We start from the raw sequence: 18,347 nt of genomic DNA on the forward strand, positions 1-18,347 counted from the left end.
GGTTAATAAGGGTGTGGGAAGGATTTATAAAGCCTTAAAATATATAGAAATACTAAAATAAATGTAAGGTTCCTACTTCGCTGACTTGCACCTATCGCAGGGGGTTCTACAATGTAATACCCGTGGTAAGTGAGGGAATACTGTATAAACTTTCACTTGAGACTGATGTTTATGCTTTTTATTGAAACATCTAATATTTGAACACGCTTCTGTGAAAATCTTCATAAGACACTAGGTGCCACACTGTGACTTTGGATGAAAATAAAGTATTTTGTTTAAGTCTCCTGGAACTAAAGAATCTAGGTGAAAATACTCTTGGAAATAGACATCTGTAATGTTATGAAGTACCTCAGACTCATCGTTACTTAGATCAAATGTTTAAAACTATTATACTTGTTACTGATATTTTTGGGTGGATAGCATTATTAAAAAAGGGCTAGAAGTTGAGGGTATTCTTCCTGGGAAATAGAAGAATTAATGAATTTATCTGCCTAATATATTTTATATGTTGTTGACTAATTCAATAATTTAACAAATTTTCTCTTTTCTATACATAGGCTTCCTTCCAACGCTCCAATAGTCATGACAAAGTAAGGAGAATCGTTGCAGAGGAAGGTCGTACAGCCAGAAATCTGATAGCTTGGAGTGTTCCACTAGAAAGCAAAGATGACGATGGTATGCCTTAAAAATAAGTTTCATGTTGTTGTACATTATAAGGTTACATTTAGTCTTAAACACTAGACAGAGCGAAAACTGTTTACTGTTAGGACTCTTGGACAGACTGGTATAAATTAAATAATAAGTAATTTCTTTTTTTCCCTTTTTATCTGATATACAAATGGTTTCAGAACAGTGTTAATAGTTTTACTGTTTCACATAGGACTGAGTCTGGGTTTATTATATTAGTATGACTGCTGTATTAAGGTTCTTTTAATTTTAAGAGATTACATTTTTTGCTTTCATAAATGGAAATAAAATACAATAATTAATGACATACATAACCTAGTTTTGCTTATAAGTGCATAAAAATTAGCTGCTACAGTTTTAAAGCTTTTCTTATGCTTCTTAGAAAATAGTAGAACTATAATTCCAGAGAAATAAAACTATCTGAATATATGTAATGATGACAAAGAAGAATGCTAATGTAATAATTTTTTCTTAGATTTATTTTATATTCTTAAAACTTTACCACTTATAGAGAAATATTTATTTACTTCTTACTTTGTAAAAGAGCACTTTGGGCCCCGGCGGAGTAGCCCCGTTCGTTAGAGCGTTGTCCTGATACACCGAGGTTGTGGGTTCGACCCCAGGTCAACAACAAACGCATCAGTAGGGAAACAATGAATCGGTGTTCCTCTCTCAAAAAATAATTTAATAAATTCATAGAAATAAAAGTGATAAAACATAACAGTCACTTGTTCCTGTTTTAGGGCTACAGTGTTCTCAGATATTTCTGGGGATAATAATTCTGTTTTTCTAGGGCCAAGACCCTGCCCCCACATACAGTGCCACAAAGTGATTTGAGAGGAAGAGAGACTGAAACGGTGATTTGTTGTTCCACTGATTTACACGTTCAGTGGTTGATTCTTCCATGCGCCCTCACCGGGCATCAAACCTTCAGCCAACCTTGGCATATTGGGAGGATGCTCTAACCCACTGATCTACCCAGCCAGGGTGGGGCCTCGTTTTGAAATTGTCAGAATATCTGACTTCATTTAGAAGTTGATTTACTCTTGATCTGAGAAAGCTGTTCAATGAAAATAGCCTCTGGGCTCTGGGACCTCAGAAATTTGTTTTTTATTATAATACATCTGTAGTTCATATTGACCATGTATAGAAGATTGTGTGTTGATATGCCCGAGCGGTTGGTATAGTTTGATTTTTATTTTGTATTGCCTATTTGTTGATCTGTATATTTATCTGTTCATTCTTGAAGGAAAATCTAAATGTCAAACTGGTGGAAAATCAAAGAGGACAATTCAAGGTGCTCATAAAACTACTAAACAGGTATAGCATATGCAACTCTTTAGTTACTAACTTTGTTTTAGTTATAAAGTCTATTTTTTTGGATTTGAATGTTGTACATTATATTTTCATGTATAAACTTAATGTAACTTTATTGTTTTTAGCTGACATTCATCTACTACAATACTATGTTCCTGGCTTTTACTAAATACTTTATAAATATTAATTCATTTGCTTCTTATAATAATCCTTTGATGTATGCATTATTATTATCTTCATTTACAGATGAGGAAACTGAGGTATTAATTCTTTGAATGTATGGCACAATTCCCTAGTAAAGCTGTCTGATTCTGGACTTTTGCTCTTGGGGAGGTTTTGATTACTCTTTTAATTTTCTTACTAGTGATCGGTCTATTCAGATTTTCTATTTTTTCCATGATTCACTCTTGGAAATTTGTATGATTCTAAGATTTTATCTATTTCTTCTACGTTTCCCAATTTCCTAGCATATAGCTTTTCATAATATTTTCTTCCTTTTCTTTAAAAAATACTTTATTTATTTACTTTTAGAGAGAGGGTAAGGGAGGGAAAAAGGGAGAGAAACATCAGTGTGCAAGAGATACATACATTGGTTGCCTAGGGACCTGGCTGGCAATCCAGGCATGTGCCCTGACTGGGAATTGAACCGGTGGCTTAGTCCAGTGAGCCATACCAGCCAGATCTCATAATATTTTCTGCCTTCTCTCCCATGAGGTCTGCTCTATTTCCAGGGCTTCCTTTTTTTTATAGTTTCAGGGCTAAGTACTTTGGGTAAAGTACTTTTTCTGTTCATTAATTTTATTCCTGAGCTCACTGAGCTGTCCTTCTGAGTTTTCTTCAATCTCCTTGAGTTCCTTCACAACAGTGATTTTGAGTTCGCTGTCATTGTGATCCCCGTCTCCCGTGACTTTGACTTTGGGTTCTGGAGGACTGTCGTTTTCTTTTTGTGACACCGTTGTACTCTGATTATTCATGTTGCTGGATGGGTTTTTCCCATCAATCCAGTGCATTTAAGGTAGTGAACAACTGTCTTATTTAGGGAAAGCTTTTATTTTACACTTAACAATTCCACAGCTTGGAAATTAGAAGCCTTTTTTTGTTTCCTGTAGGTGGCACTGTAGGATGTCTTTTTAGTTTCTCTTACCTGAGCCAACTCTACTGAGATTTCATAGCCAGCACTTGCTGCCCTCCAGGGTCTCTTCCAAGGATGTCACCGCTGCCCTCTTGTTGCTGCTTGTGCCTCCAGGAGTCACTGGTCCCTTGCTGCTGCTTGTGGCCCTGCTGTTGGGATGTTGCCACTGGAATGGTGGTTCCCCTGTGGAGTCTGGGGTCTTGTGGGACTTGGGCAATGTCTCCGTAGTGTGGGGATGGCATTGCTGGGTTGCAGGACTGGGGTCGCAGGTTGTTTCACTGATTCCAGGGTCGTCAGGTTCTCAGATGTTTCCACCATAAGCGGGGTCTGGTCCGGGCACATACCTTGGTTGTGGGTTCATTTCCTGCGTGAGAGAGGCAAGCAGTTGATCTCACATTGATGTTTCTCTTTCTCTCTCTCTCTCTCTCTCTCTGTCTGTCTGTCTCAAATCAATACAGATTTTTTTAAATTAAAAAAAAGTTCTTGGTTAAGGATAAAGATAAGAAAAACGTGTTTCCTGTGATAATACAATCTGTGGAGAATTTAAAGAAAATTTTTTTTGTTACGTTTTACTTTACTAGAACGCCGCATCATCTACAACTGGAGATAAACACTTTGATAAAAGTCCCACTAAAGCAAGACACCCTCGTAAAATTGATCTAAGAGCTAGATACTGGGCATTTCTTTTTGACAACCTTCGCCGGGCAGTAGATGAAATCTATGTAACTTGTGAATCCGATCAAAGTGTGGTGGAATGTAAGGTAAGTTCTGCTTGGAGGCGTGGTGATCCATTTGAATCCATTCTCCACTTTTTGATACACCTGACTTGATCATTTCCCTCAGTATGTAATACTGTAGTGTTAACTCTAGGTCGCTGTGCTGCATATGAGAACCCTAAAACTGAATTATTTCACAATTGGGAGATTTTACCCTTTGACCAGCCTCTCCCTGTTCCCCCCATCCCTTGCGACCTCTGCTCTGCTTGCTGCTTGAGGTTTTTTTTTTTATTTTGATTTTTCAAGGGTACTTTGGCGCTTGTTGTTTTTGCATTGCCCAATTACGTTCAAGATTTTCTAGGAAGCTGTCTCGATACATAATCCTGGGCTGCAAATCAGAGGGACGGGGACACACACACACACTCTTTAAAAAAATCTCCCTTATCTTCACTCTATCTTGGTACTCTAGATGGCAGTAGAGAGATTTTCACGTTCTTTGGTTTTATGTTTTAATGTCTTTAGTTGGCTGTTACTTAACAATCTCCTGATTCACTCTGGTGGGGGACAAGTGTGATTGGTGGCTAACCATCCACAGTCCTGGGTGGGAATGGAATGTCACCAGTGAGGTATGTTTCTGTTTTTAGGTAATCTTGACTTTGTACTAAGATATTAAACAGATATACAGCATTAGTTGTCTCTAAAAATTCACTAAAAAAGCCTCACCTTTTAGTAAATATAAATTTGACCATTTGTAATCATGTCTCTGTGAGGGCCAGAAGAAACTCCTGCCCCTTTCTCTGATACTGTCTTCACAAAAGGTGAACTTGGACATAAGACAGTGTTGCTTTAATATCTGGCTCCGTCCCTTGACTACCCAAACCTCTGTGAAATTTTAACAGCAATAGAAACTTGTCAAGTTGTAGATTATAAGAATGGAGAAGGTTTTAAGAAAGTGAAGGGGGTACATAGAGGTGTGTTATCCTTTGTACTTCGCCAAGATGTTCAAAGGCTTGTACTGAGAAATAAAACCTGGGAGTGTAAAAGTTACTTTCATACCCAGCTCTACTACTCTCCACACCCAGGACTTACAGGCAGGGATAGAAAAAGATACAAAATAGCATTTGGTTACAGCATGTACTGTATATGTAATGCCTAGAGTTTATTTTTTATTTATCTTTCTTCTATTCTTTTATACAAGCCCTTCCATACATTATCTCATTTGATATCTCTGTCAGATACATAACCCAGGTTTTTCCCCTCATTCTATAGGTGGATTCAGCCCTTGATTTGCAGTACTGGCTCATATGTAAAATGTAGTTAATAATACTTATAGTATGTAATTCACATGATAACTATAACATGGTAGTAAAAAGTATGTTTTCTATTTCAGCCAGAAATACAAACAGATCAGAGTCCATCTCTGTAATCAAAAAAGGCTGAATTTCTCACTTTTTTAGTTTGAAGATGTGCCTGTTATGCTATCAGTCACTTCTGCATGACTTGCTCAGAACTGAAATTCCAACAAAACTACACTGTCCCCATCAGAACCACATTTCCCTTCTCCCTTGTACATGGGCTACAGGGTGGGTGTAGGGGCGCACAAGTAGTGGAGTGGGAGCCGTCCTCTTCGTTTATGCTGACAAGGTTTGAGGTTTCGCTGAGTGCTTGTGAGGATGACTGTGGATGATGTTATTCACTGTATCGAAAATGGTTTCCCTGCCATCTTGCTTTCAGATGATTCACATTTTGAATGGCTATTCCATTAATAGCTTTAAAAGCATGCCAGTCTTAAAAATCATGCTTTTAAAAACTTTTTTTACTTTGGTAAAGCTCTTTTTTCAAATAAGGGTCCCTTTATCGCTAACTTCTCATGGGGTGCGTGTCAGCGCCTCTCACTGAATCGTAGGCTGTACTGGTGTCTGGGCCCAGGGGCCTGTGCCCTGGTGTTAGGTGTCAGCAATACACAGCCGTGGCGCCAGCCACCCTGCGCTGTGTGCCGGTCGCTAGAATTAATTACAAACCAATCAAATCGGTTGCAGTCAATTGGTAAACTCATTGGTAATTTTAGCTGTACATCTATATGTACTTATCTGAATGCCTAAAACAGTACTTTCAGAAGCACTTTTGTTTTGTTTCCTCCTGCTTGACAAAATGGCCTTCCTGGCTGGGGGGCAACGATGTGCATCGGTGACCGTGAGGCTGCTCCAGCTGCTTGTCTTGTGTGTGTTCCCTTGTTCGTAAAACATGACTCGGATTTCAGCTGCATGGTACCACTCTGATCATCTCCGATAACGCTGAGATAAACATTCCTTAAAATGGGTTGTAGAAACCACCAAGTACACTTTCTCTGGGCCAAATAGTAGCAGAGGTCTAGCTGCTTGTATTCGTGTCCTGTGCAGGGTTGTTACTTCTTCTCCTCCGTCTCTTCCTCCTCTTCTTCTAAAAGGGAGATTTAAAAAACTTATGGAATAAATTAATCTGAATTCAATGTTTCTGTTCTCTAATGCAGGTGATTTAAATTGAATGAATTTAATTAAAGAATTTGAATTATATTAGTAGAATTGAGAAAAGGAAGATAACTAAATCTTAACATTTTTCCTTTTCCTGATTGTAGAAGATTATTATTACCACTGATGTGGCAGTAAGAATTACCCTAGAAAGGAAATAAACAATACTTCTTTGTTCAGAAGGATCTTTTAAAGTGGAATATAACTTCTGTGACTGAAGTGAGGTTGGTGCTGTATTTCGTTTGCGACTAAGTAGGTGTACGTTTGTTATTAGTATTGGGCCCAATTTCCAAAGTGTAGCTGTACTTTCTTAAATGTTTCTAACTTAAAGTGTGGCTGAGGTCTGTGGGAACCGCTGATACTGGAAACTCAGTCTAAAACTTTGTTACATAAAAGTCGTGTATTTATAAAACAAGTGACCATTTTATAAAATGAAATTTATTGAAGTAACTATCAGATAACATTATATAAATGTCAGGTGTACGCCTTTGTAATACAGCATCTGTGTGTTATGTCCTCGATACCCAAAGTCTAGTCTCCTTCAATGACCTTGTATTTGACCCTCTCTACCCTCTTTGTCCTTCCTCCAACCCTCCTCCCCTCTGGTGCCCAATGTTCTGTCCTCTGTATTTATGTGTTTTGTTTTTTATTTGTTTGTTGCTTTTTATCTCCCATGTGAGTGAAACCGTAGGATTCTTGTCCTTTCCATCTGACTTATTTCATCTGCCACAATACTCTCAGGACTCACCCATGTGGTTACAAATGGTGGCGTTTCATCTTTTTAACTGCCAGGTAGTAGTCCATTGTATACTTACTTTAGGAGACAGGAGAGGGAGGGAAACATGGATATGTGAAACACTCATCGATCTGTTGGCTCTCACATGCTTCCAGCTAGAAACATGGCCCACAACCCAGGCAGGTGCCCCGACCGAGACTCGAAACGCTGGCCTTTCGATTTGCGGGTTAGCACTCAGTCCACTGAGCCACACCAGCTAGGGCCACACCGTTTTTATTCAGTCATCTGTTGAAGGCCACTTGGGTTGTTTCCATGTTTTGGCTGTTGTAAAACAAAACACAATTTCATTAAAAAATGAGCACAGGACCTGAATTGGTACTTTGTCCAAGGAAGACGTGCAGATGACCAACAGATGTAAGAAAAAGTGCTTAACATCGTTAGCTGTGAGGGAAACGTACATCAGAACTGCGAGGAGCCGCCACCTCACACCTGCTACGATGGCTGTTATCACTAAAACAAGAACTGACACGTGTTGGAGAGACTGTGGAGAAAAGGGGACCCTTGTGCTCTGCTGGTCAGTAGCAGCCTCTGGAAGATGGTTCAGGATTTTGTACTAAAGCGAGACGTGCACTCACCCTGGGACTCGGCAGTTTCACTCAGCATGAATGCAGACGTGTGTGCAGAAGACATGTACAAGAATAACAGCAGTCAATTTGTAATATTCTGAATTTGGAAATCACCCAGGTATTCACGAACACTTGATTGCATAAATACTCATTTAATGAATACTGTTCAGCAGTGACCTTGGACATCGACAATAAGTGAATCGCAGGGACGCTCTGAAATATGGATGAACCTAGCGAACAGATGTACAAAAGCCACAAAATAATACTCTGTGAATTCATTTATGTGGATTCTGATATCTGGCAAAATTAAATATTAAAAGTTAAAACAGTGGTTACCTTGGGAGGGGATGGAGTAGTGATAGGGCAGGGACATCAGGGAACTTTCGGGGACTGGCATCGTTTTATTTTTTTCTGTGGTAGTAGTTGCATGCATCTTTGCTTTGAAATAATTTATCTATACATTTATGTCTTGTGCATTTTTCTGTTTAACTTCACAATGAAAAAGGTTGACAGAGTAGTCATCCTGGAGCTCTTAAAAAGGAATATGTATCAATAGTATGTCTTGGTCTTTAGATTCTCAGCTTCACCAATTTCTTGGCAAATTGTAAGAATAAAAACAACACAAAAAGCAAAACAGCTAAATCAGTAGGTTTTGAGCTTCCTTCCCTCGGAAGAATGGAATATAATGTTTCTTGGTTTGTTCTCAATTAGGAGGTGCTGATGATGCTGGATAACTATGTAAGAGATTTCAAAGCACTGATTGACTGGATTCAGCTTCAGGAAAAGCTGGAGAAGACAGATGCTCAAAGCAGGTAACAAACTCTGGTCTTCACATTTAAAGATGCCAGCCTTTTCTAAAGCAGTCGTTGAACTGACAGTGAACTTGACCTTAGAATTTCTCATTCAGTTTAGTAACACATACTTATTTGTTACCTAGTAGTGTAGAAGTTTTAACTGCTGAAAATGAACATGTAGTCTAAGGGTCGGGTAAAATAGGACTTATTTCTACAAAAAAAAAAATTTACAGGTGTTTGGAAAAGGACAGGGTCGTTTCTCTTTTGGGGGAGTAGACCAGAAATTATTTCTTGGAGAATGCAGAAGTATTGAAAGGATACATATAATGGATTTTTAAGAAGCGGTTGGCCTTTCAGATGAAGGGAGTAAGTTAAGACAGTGATGGAAGTGCGGAGCTTGTGGGAGGTAAAAGCAACGTAGAGAAGGCTACAGTATTGCTTCTGAATGTAGTAGGCATTGAGGAAAAGAGATGATTCTTAACTGAAGGGATAATGAGAGATCAGAGCCGCTGTACCAATCATCGTCTGGAATCCGCACACGGCATCTGAGTGCTATGTGTAGGCTCTGGGGCTGCTGTGGGGAACAAAACAGATTCAGGCCTTGCCCTCATGGAGTTACGGTGCCAGCTAGAAAATACTTGAGACTTTGAGGGCAGTGCTTTTTCACAGACCAATGGAATTTTTAAAAGGAGATATCAGCTGTTGGCAAGGTTCAAGGGGAGTGGGCACTTGTCACCCGGTGGGAGTCTGATTTGTTACCGCCTTTCTGGAAGGTGATCTGACAGCAGGTTGTCAGAAGCTTTGGACTTCATTTGGATAATCTTCTATCTGAATTTTCTTGTTTTCTAGCAGTCCATATCACATTTTAAGGAGAGAAAATCAATCGCAATCACTAGATTGAATGGAGAGTAAGAAGCACAGAGATTCTGCGAGTTACGGAGGTCTGACTGAGGGCACAGAGATAGAGAAGACTTTGCTTGAGAAAAACTTTTCAGTGGAGACTGTAAAACTCACTGGTTGTGGGGCCTGTGAGGAAGGAGGAGTTGGCTTTCCTAGCAGAGAGCAGTGAAGTGTTTCTTCACCCACTTGCACGGGGGAGTAACAGGCAGAGGAAGGAGGCTTCATTTCTCCCGGCGTACTCTGCAATTAACCTTGCTTCCTTCTTGATCCCAGTTCTCCGTACTTAGTTCTCCAGAACATTGGACACTAGGAGCCTGAATTAGTACCTTTGCACCACACTTTAAAAATGTGCTTTTAGCTGGGTGTGTGGAGGCTTTTAAAACACAAGTATTCTGTACCAATGCCTTTGTAACTTCACGGCCCTTTTCAGTTCTAGGGTTATTTGCTGGGTTAAAGTGGGTGGAAAATCCTGACCATGCATCATCTGGGATTGCTCACTGGTACTGTGGTGACTTTCTGGTCAGTACCGCTGCAGGGAAAACTTGTGACCTGATCATGTGTTCACGCACTGGTAACAAACAGAAAAGATCAGGCTATCCCTCTTTTCTCTGTTAATGTAATCTGTGTGTCTGGAATTGGCAGGCCAACCTCACTGGCATGGGAAGTAAAGAAAATGTCTCCAGGACGCCATGTGATTCCAAGTCCATCAACAGATAGAATAAATGTCACATCAAGTGCCCGAAGAAGCTTAAATTTTGGGTGAGATGAACTCAAAGAAACCTACTAAGGCTTTTATTATAGTGAACTGTTTTCTGCAGATGACACACTTAAGCTCCTGTAAGACTGATATTCTGTTATAAGCATACGCATGCCTGTGGTTGTGTATCTGTTGGCAATTGTTTGGATAAAATGCAGGAGAGTAAAGTTTACCTTTAGAAAATGTGATATAGACAAACATAATTAGGGCCCCCAAATTGAAACCCATACCGGATTTACTAATGCAGCAGACGCTTTCTCCACAGGGCTTCCCCTGGCACGGTGCCCGCGCCCCGTCTGGCTCCCACAGGTGTCAGCTGGGCCGACAAGGTGAAGGCTCATCACACGGCCGCCGCCGCCGCTGCAGATGCGGCACCTGCTCAGCCTTGCCCGCCAGTGACGGTGCCGAAGTCCTGCAAAAGCGGCAAGTGACTTTGAATCGTCCTTTTTTTAAGTAATAGATACGGGATTTATGTGGAAATAGTTGTCTTATTTGAAATTGGAGCTAAAAGCATTATATGTTTATCTTTTTACATCATTTATGTGATGTTTATCTGCCCTACATAAAACCATAAAATAATCTTAAAAATCTGTGTGAAAGCATATGGAGATCATTCTAGTCTCAGGTTTACCCTGTGTAAACTTGGAGGAGAATGAATTCTTTTGTCAATTTATTTATAGCATAGGTCCTTTATAGCTCTTTTGACTTAAAGAAAAAAGTAGGCTACTTCTTAGGCAGTGTGCACTTTTAGGTCACATGCAACTATTTCATTTCATTAGTATTTGAATATTATTCAGATCAAACCTGGTGTTGCTCTGATATCAGAAAAAATAGACAAAGAAGAAATACTTAGAAGAGAGATACTTTTTAATTGTTAAAGGTCATTTTAACAGAGGGAGAAAAATTAAATTTATATATACATATAAATATTATATTTTTAAAACATATAAAGCAAAAACTGACAAGTGAGGGGGGAAATGGAGAAAACTATACTTACATTGGGAGCTTTTTCCCAACAACTGGTAATATAAGTAGGGAAAAGATAGTACAAACAATCTGATTAATGATCTTGTTGTAATATGTCTGAACAAATAAGTGTTTATTCCTTACCATTCTTTTTTCTTCTGAGGCTTCGGTCTGGAAACATTTTACTGATATGTCTTCTCTGTTCTGTGTATTGAATCCATATTTTCTGGAATACATTAATAATGATTACTTTTTAAAGTCTGTGTCTGAAAAGTAAAATATCTAAAGTACCTGTAGATTTGCTACTTTGAAAACATTTTTGTGGGATTTTCAGTTACTTGTTCCTCTTTTATAGCCAGACACATAATATTGAGTTAAATGTGTAATACGTTACATTAAAAATTAGAGTGCCGCCTTCTAAAAATATTACTCTTTTATTTTGGCAAAAAAAAAAAAAAAAAGAGTACAGGCAGATCACCTTAGTTCTGTCAAAGTTTGATTTCAGGTTTTATGAAAATGGATATGTTTTAGTTTTGTCTTACTTTGGGGGGGTTATCAACTGAAAACGGGGGGTGTTTGCCGAGACCCCCCCACCCCTGTTTCCCAGCCTTTGTTTCCCCAGCCGCGTGCAGTTGCTGCAAGCTCTGCTGAGCTCATCAGCTTCCCAGCTGCTGCTTTCTGCGGGGAGCCTTGGAACCGTGCCCTGTATATGCAAAGCTTAGCAGTTGTCAGACTTCCTAAGGGAGATGGAATGCAGACTTTTGGCTTACTTTCCTGCATTTACCCCCTTTCTCAGAGTCTTGCGTCTGAAGTCCTAGTTTCTTTGGACTCATTGAACTCCAGTATCTGCCTCGGCCAGACAGGATCGCTGGTTTCTGCGGGGGCTCACTTTCCCCTGCACGGAGGCTCCCAGGTGTCTTCAGAGAACATTCTGGGGAGAATGTGGATCTCATTTTGTCCTTCCTTTTTCTCAGGAATTATAGTTTCTCAAATCTGGCCTCTATTGCTTGCTTTCCAATGGCTTTAAACAGTTCTTTTATATTTTGTCTAGCTTTTATACTTGCGTTTGGAGGAAAGAAGGCCAATTTTGACACAGGCTACTTTGTCATGGATGTAAATATATAATACATATTCAGACACACATGGAAGACCCTGGCCAGGTAGCTTAGTTGGTTAGAGCCAAGGCTGAGGGTTCGCTCTCCAGTCAGGGCACATAGAAGAGAGCATCAACGAGTGGAACAACAAATCTGTCTGTCTCTCTCTCTCTCTCTCTTTCTCTCTCTGTCTCTATCTAAAATCAATACAAAAAATTAAAAGACACACACAGAGAATGTTTACCTAAATTGACACATTGCAGAAGTTTTAAAAAAGTACAGATGAGCCCTGGCTGCTGTGGCTCAGTGGATTGAGCGCCGGCCTGCAAAACAAGAGTCGCTGGTTCGATTCCCAGTCAGGGCACATGACTCGGTTGCACGTCAGGTCCCCAGTTGGGGGCGCGAGTGAGAGGCAACCACACAGTGATGTTTCTCTCCCTCTCTTTCTCCTTTCCCCTCTCTCTAAGAAAAGATTTAAAAAAAGACAAGTATATGTAATTTTTTAAAAATTTACAGATGATTGAACTCATTCTGTCTCTTCTGAACATAGTTGAATTACGTTAGAAAGCAGTAACAAAAAGATAACCATACAATTCTGAAATTGTTAAAAAGTTAAACATAGATGAAAATTGAACACAGACTGGACACTATAGGGTTTAATGTGTTAACTTTATTGGTTACCACAGTGATACTGTTATGTTTTTTAAAATTTTTCTGTTAAAAGACATACACTGAATATATTTACAGGAGAATGATATGATGTTTAGGATTTGCTTTAAAATATTTCAGTAAAAACATAGGGAAGGGGAAATAGATGAAATTAGAAGAATGTTGATAACTATTGAAGCTGGATGATTGGACCATGGTGTTCATAATACCATTTTCTCTATTCTGTGTATTTGAAAATCCTCAGAGTAAAAAATTTTTGAAAACTTTCAAACCATTTTAAACATACTTTCACTTTAGAGCTTTTACAGTCCAGATGTTTGAAGTAAAATATTTTAGGTTCTGTGTAATCTTTCTTTTAAAATGTAATATATAAAATTTAATGTAGTTATTTTAAAATATAGGATAATGACTTACAACCGTGAGCATTTTGTAAGTATTTTTTCCTTGACATAAAATTCCTTCCTTTTCGTGAAGCATGTGGTACTCACACAACAAGTGTAGTTTCCCCATCCCGTGTAAGCATGTAGTGTTATCACTATATTTTATTTTGGCCATTATAACAGTTGTATCTCACTGTGGTTGTGATTTGCATTTCTCTAATGGCTCACGATGTTGAATTTCTATAATGTGCTTATTTGCCATTTATATGTGCTCTTAAGTGGAATGTTTGGTCATGTTTTTTGCCTGTTTTTCTACTTGGATAGTTGGTAATAACACTGTTGACTTTTTTTTTTTTTTTTTTTTAGATTTAATTAATTTATTTTTATAGAGAGGGGAAAGGAGGGAGAAGGAAAGGGAGAGAAACATCCATGTGTGGTTGCCTCTTGTGCCCCCAACTAGGGACCTGGCCTACAACCCAGGCATGTGCCCTGACTGGGAATCGAACCGTAGACCCTTTGGTTCGCAGGCTGGTGCTCAGTCCACTGAGCCACACCAGCCAGGGCAATATTGTTGACATCTGAGAATTCTTTATATGTTCTAGACTCTAGTCCTTTGTGGGATATTTTCTACCAATTTGTGTGCATTTTCATTCTCTTCACAAAGTCTTTTGCAGATGAAAAAATTTCAGTTTTGTTGAGGTCCAAGAGCTCTCTTATGGATCATGCTTTTGGTGTGAAGGCTGAGAGCTCGTCATCTACCTACAGGTTCAAAAGATGTTTCTTTTGTGTTTCATATAAGTTTTAGGGGTCTTAGCATGGGTTTCCCAGCATTTTTTTCTTACTTTCATGTCTTTCACTAAGTCTAGAGAGTTTTCAGCAATTATTTCTTCAAATGCTTTTTCAGTTCTCCGCTCTCCCCTCCCTCTGGGGCTCTGAGAACACAATGCTACCCCTGTCAGTCTTTATTTAAATGTCAGTTTTCTAGTTTGTGAAATAGGGAACATTCTTTAAAAAGTGTTTGTAGGGTAGGATTAATGCCTACCCCACAGTATAGTGAGAGAGATAAGAGACTGTGTGTGTGTGTGTGTACGCCCTGAATAATAAGTAGTGTCATGTTAGTATATTACTTATAGTTAATGGGAATTATATTGGAAATATTTTTATTTTATAGGTGTTTGAAATTTTTTATCATCTAAAGAAATCTTTATTATTTTCTTCCCTCAATTGCACAGAACGGAAAGATGCTGAAGGATGGGAGACTGTTCAGAGAGGAAGGGCTGTTCGTTCCCGGTCAGCAGCAGCGATGCCCAAAGTTTCAGCACAAGCATCAAGATCAAAGGATGACAGTGATAAAGAAAATGCACAACTTTCCCCGGAGGACAGCGTGCGCAGAGGGGAATTTATCGGAGATGGGCCTTATGATGCTAAGGAATCTCGTCCCAAAGACTCGTCACACTCTTGCGACCATCCCCTTGCTGAAAGAACCCAGGTAGTACATTCCAGAAATCCTTGCACTAAATTTTTATAAGGGATGTGTGTGTGCTGGAGTGTCTTATTTTTCTCTTTCATTCTTAACTTTTTATTGTGAAAGACTTCAAATCTACAGAAAAATTGCAAGAGTAGAACAATGAGCCCTCCTATACCCTTCTAGATTCACAGGTGAACATTTTGCCACATTTTTTTCTATATATATTTACATATCATAGACACGTGTTGTATGCTAAACATGTGAGAATAATGTGCAAACATCATAACCACTCACCTTTAAATATTACAGCATGCATCTCCAAAGAAAAAGGGAACTTTTATAGACCCACATTATAATTATAAAATTGAGGTAAATTGACTTTTATATTGTAATATTACTTAACTTATCGTCAATATTCAAAAATTTTCCAGTTGTCTGAATAATTCCTTCAAAGAATTTTTCCCCCTGATCCATGGTCCAGTCTAGAATTGCCCATGGTATTTGGCTTTGTTTCTTTAATATCGGTCTGTCTTTGTCTTTTATGATATTAATACGTTAAAGAACGCATTACATTTTTTTAAAGAATATCCTTTAGTTTGTTCAAGTTAGCTTATGCAGTTTTTAAAATTTTTTTAAATTTTCAGTTACAGTTGACATACAATATTAGTTTCAGGCACACAGCGTAGTGCTCAGACGGTCACGTCCCGTACAAGGTGACCCCAGCACCTACGATGCCCGTCTGACCCCACGCCCAGTCGTCACAGCAGCAGTGACTGTGCTCGCTGAGCTGTGCCCGTCACATTTCCCAGCGTGTGCACTTCAGACAGAAGTGTGGTGCTCGTTCCAGAGACATGTGGCCCCTTTGCCCAGGCTCGTTGCTGACTTAGAATGCCGGTTACAGGGCTGTCGTCCCGCTTCAGTCCGGGAGTAGTCGTTTGGGCCGCTACTTAACGCTGAGGAAAGTAAGGGTTCTTTTCAACCTGTTCTACTTTTACTTCCCGCCATTCCACTGTAAATTGCTAGTATTTAATATAATTCTTTACTATTTCCAGTATTTCATGTTAGTCCATTTAATTCTATTTTACTTGTTTGGTGAAGGAATGCATTATTTGTTTGTTTGTTTATTTAGATTGCTTTTCTTAAGATGTTATTTATCTTTAGAGATAGGAGAAAGGAGGGAGATAAGAGACAGAGAGAAACATTGACGTGCGAGAGATGCATCAGTTACTTGCCTCTTGCACGTCCCCAACCGTGAACCTGGCCCCCCGCCGAGCCCTGTGCTCTGACCAGGAATCGAACCAGCGGCCTTCTGGTTCTCATGCCAGTGCTCACCCACCGAGCCTCACCAGCCAGGCTGTATTGTTTCCATTAGCATTTATCCCCAGTCCCTCTTCCACCTCTACCAGGAATGTATTAGATACTTGTTTGGATAAAGATTCATGATCAGTGAGTATAATTTTATATAAAATGACTAATGAAATAAGAGTTATTCTTTGATATGACTCAGGGGCTAAATAAAAGGTTGTGAGGCAGTTATGATATTTCTCAGAATAATTATGCTTTTAAAATTTCTTTTAACTGTAGAATATTTACTTTTATTGGAAACTGTACTCAACCTCCATGTATTTTTTTTCTTTAAATTCAGTTATTTTTAAAGGACTTAAGACATTGATTTCAGAGACAGAAAGGAAGGAAGGGGAAAAAAGGGTGAGAAGCACTGATTTGTTGTTCGAATTCTTTATGCGTCATTGGTTGAGTCTTGTATGGGCCCTGACGGGGGACTGAGCCCGCAGTCCTCCTGTGTGTGTCAGGGCGGGACTGTAACCAGCTGGGCTCCCTGGCCAGGGCTCCATGTTCTTCTTAAGGGTGGTATTTGGCTCTCAATCGTACATTGTTCGTGACATTCTGTAACTTCGATGTCCCTGTGTTTTACATCCATGTGAGATTAGGAACTCCTTATAGGTGGTATGTTATGCTGTCTTTTAATTTCCTACAATGTGGAGCAGAGCCCTAGATACATAGGAAATCATCAGTACTTATTTGTTGGCTGTAACTTTAAGAAACGTTTTAATATAGGTTAAGTTAATTTAAAAATAACTTTTTATATCACTTAAAAAACATTTAGGATTTTTGCTAATGTGTGTTTTAGCTGTAAATTTTAACAGTGTAAAAATTTTGCTATCCCTGGCTGGAGTGCTGGCCTGTGAACCGAAAGGTCACCAGTTCGATTCCCAGTCAGGGCATGTACCTGGGTCGCGGGCCAGGCCCCCAAGTTGGCGTATGAGAGGTAACCACACACGGATGTTTCTCTTCCTCTCTTTCTCCCTCCCTTCCTCTCTCTAAAAATGAATAAATAAAATCTTTAAAAATGAAAATTTTGCTGGTTTTGTATGATAAATAAACTTACATGATTTTGGAATTTCAGAAATAATCCATATGTAAAACTTTTGAGTAATTATGCTGTTGTTAAAATATTTCAATATAGAAGTTCACTTGCTAATGATAATATTTGTTTTCTCCACTGTCATTCTAAAAATGGAATTAGCATATTTATATATATTTTCAACTTTAGCTTATTTTTGTTATATAAATGATATTGATTTTTTTAATAAACAGTTGACTGTATTATAAACATCAGTAATGCTTATATAAATATTACCAAGAAGATTATAAACCATGGTTTCTGATGTATAGATAATGTTGATAGCAGTATATACAATATGATACAATTTAAATAACGCTTATGCTAAAATCAACACTTTGGGACACTTTAAGCTCTGATCAATACAATTTTTAAAGTAGTTTATAAGACTTGGCCAAGTTTAATATTTATATAAATAATTAATCAAACTCGGGTTTTATGGCCCCTACAATCAATATTTATCAAATGTTTATTTAAGTAGTAATGTGAGTTTTAAATTCACAATTTTAGATTTGAGTTCTATGTGGAGCTCATTACTCCGTGTATAATTGGAAAACACAGCAGCATTCTTTCCATACTCTGTGAAGATGAAAATAAAGACTGATTTCTATTCGCTAGACAGATTTTTAAAAATGGACATGTATTTGGCCTAACCTTGTGGAATATTTGTTTTAGATTGTTTTCACATTTCTGTCGGTTGTGTGTAAAATATTCTTAAAGGGGAGAGGGAGGATGTCAACATAATAAAGAACATGAATTGCATAATGAAACTGTACTCACATATACAATTTTATGGTATGTTCCTCTTTTGGATCTGAGAATTGGTATCATGTGCTGTTGGTTCTTTATGAAAAGATACTGAGAGGTTGTGTTAATGTTATTTAAAGAGAGCATGCTTTACATAATTGGTAGGAACAAAATAGACAGGGGAAAGGTAAGAACAGGATAGGAAATGGAGAAGCCAAAGAACTTACGTGCACGACCCGTGGACATGAACTGATGGGGGAGGGATTGCTGCAGGGAAGGGGGTTACCTGGCCATGTGGGACAAAGGGAGAAATAATTGGGACAACTGTAACAGCATAATCAATAAAATGTACTTAAGAACAGCGCATGCTTTATACTTTTGAGTAAAATGCCCTCAAACTATATCTTTGGTGCAAAGTGCCTTTATTTG

At 38.6% G+C, this 18,347-nt stretch overlaps 1 protein-coding gene across 3 annotated transcripts in view; it reads left to right on the forward strand.

The window, feature by feature from the left end:
• The first annotated feature begins 1,937 nt into the window (after positions 1-1,937).
• The window catches only part of SCAPER (S-phase cyclin A associated protein in the ER), a 115,382-nt gene continuing 98,972 nt past the window's right edge, over positions 1,938-18,347 (forward strand). For 2 of the 3 annotated variants that reach the window (XM_090263625.1, XM_090263626.1), the window contains exons 1-6: positions 1,938-2,007; positions 3,718-3,897; positions 8,433-8,533; positions 10,058-10,174; positions 10,438-10,595; positions 14,514-14,770. In XM_090263625.1, coding sequence (XP_090119751.1) covers positions 8,442-8,533; positions 10,058-10,174; positions 10,438-10,595; positions 14,514-14,770 — 624 coding nt within the window. In that variant the 5' untranslated portion in view covers positions 1,938-2,007; positions 3,718-3,897; positions 8,433-8,441. Of the gene's footprint in view, positions 2,008-3,717; positions 3,898-8,432; positions 8,534-10,057; positions 10,175-10,437; positions 10,596-14,513; positions 14,771-18,347 lie in introns of those variants that run through there. The other variant, XM_090263624.1, reaches the window with a different exon arrangement.

This window comes from Furipterus horrens, unplaced genomic scaffold (assembly GCF_987537825.1).
Source record: "Furipterus horrens unplaced genomic scaffold, mFurHor1.1.pri manual_scaffold_16, whole genome shotgun sequence".
NCBI lineage: Eukaryota > Metazoa > Chordata > Mammalia > Chiroptera > Furipteridae > Furipterus > Furipterus horrens.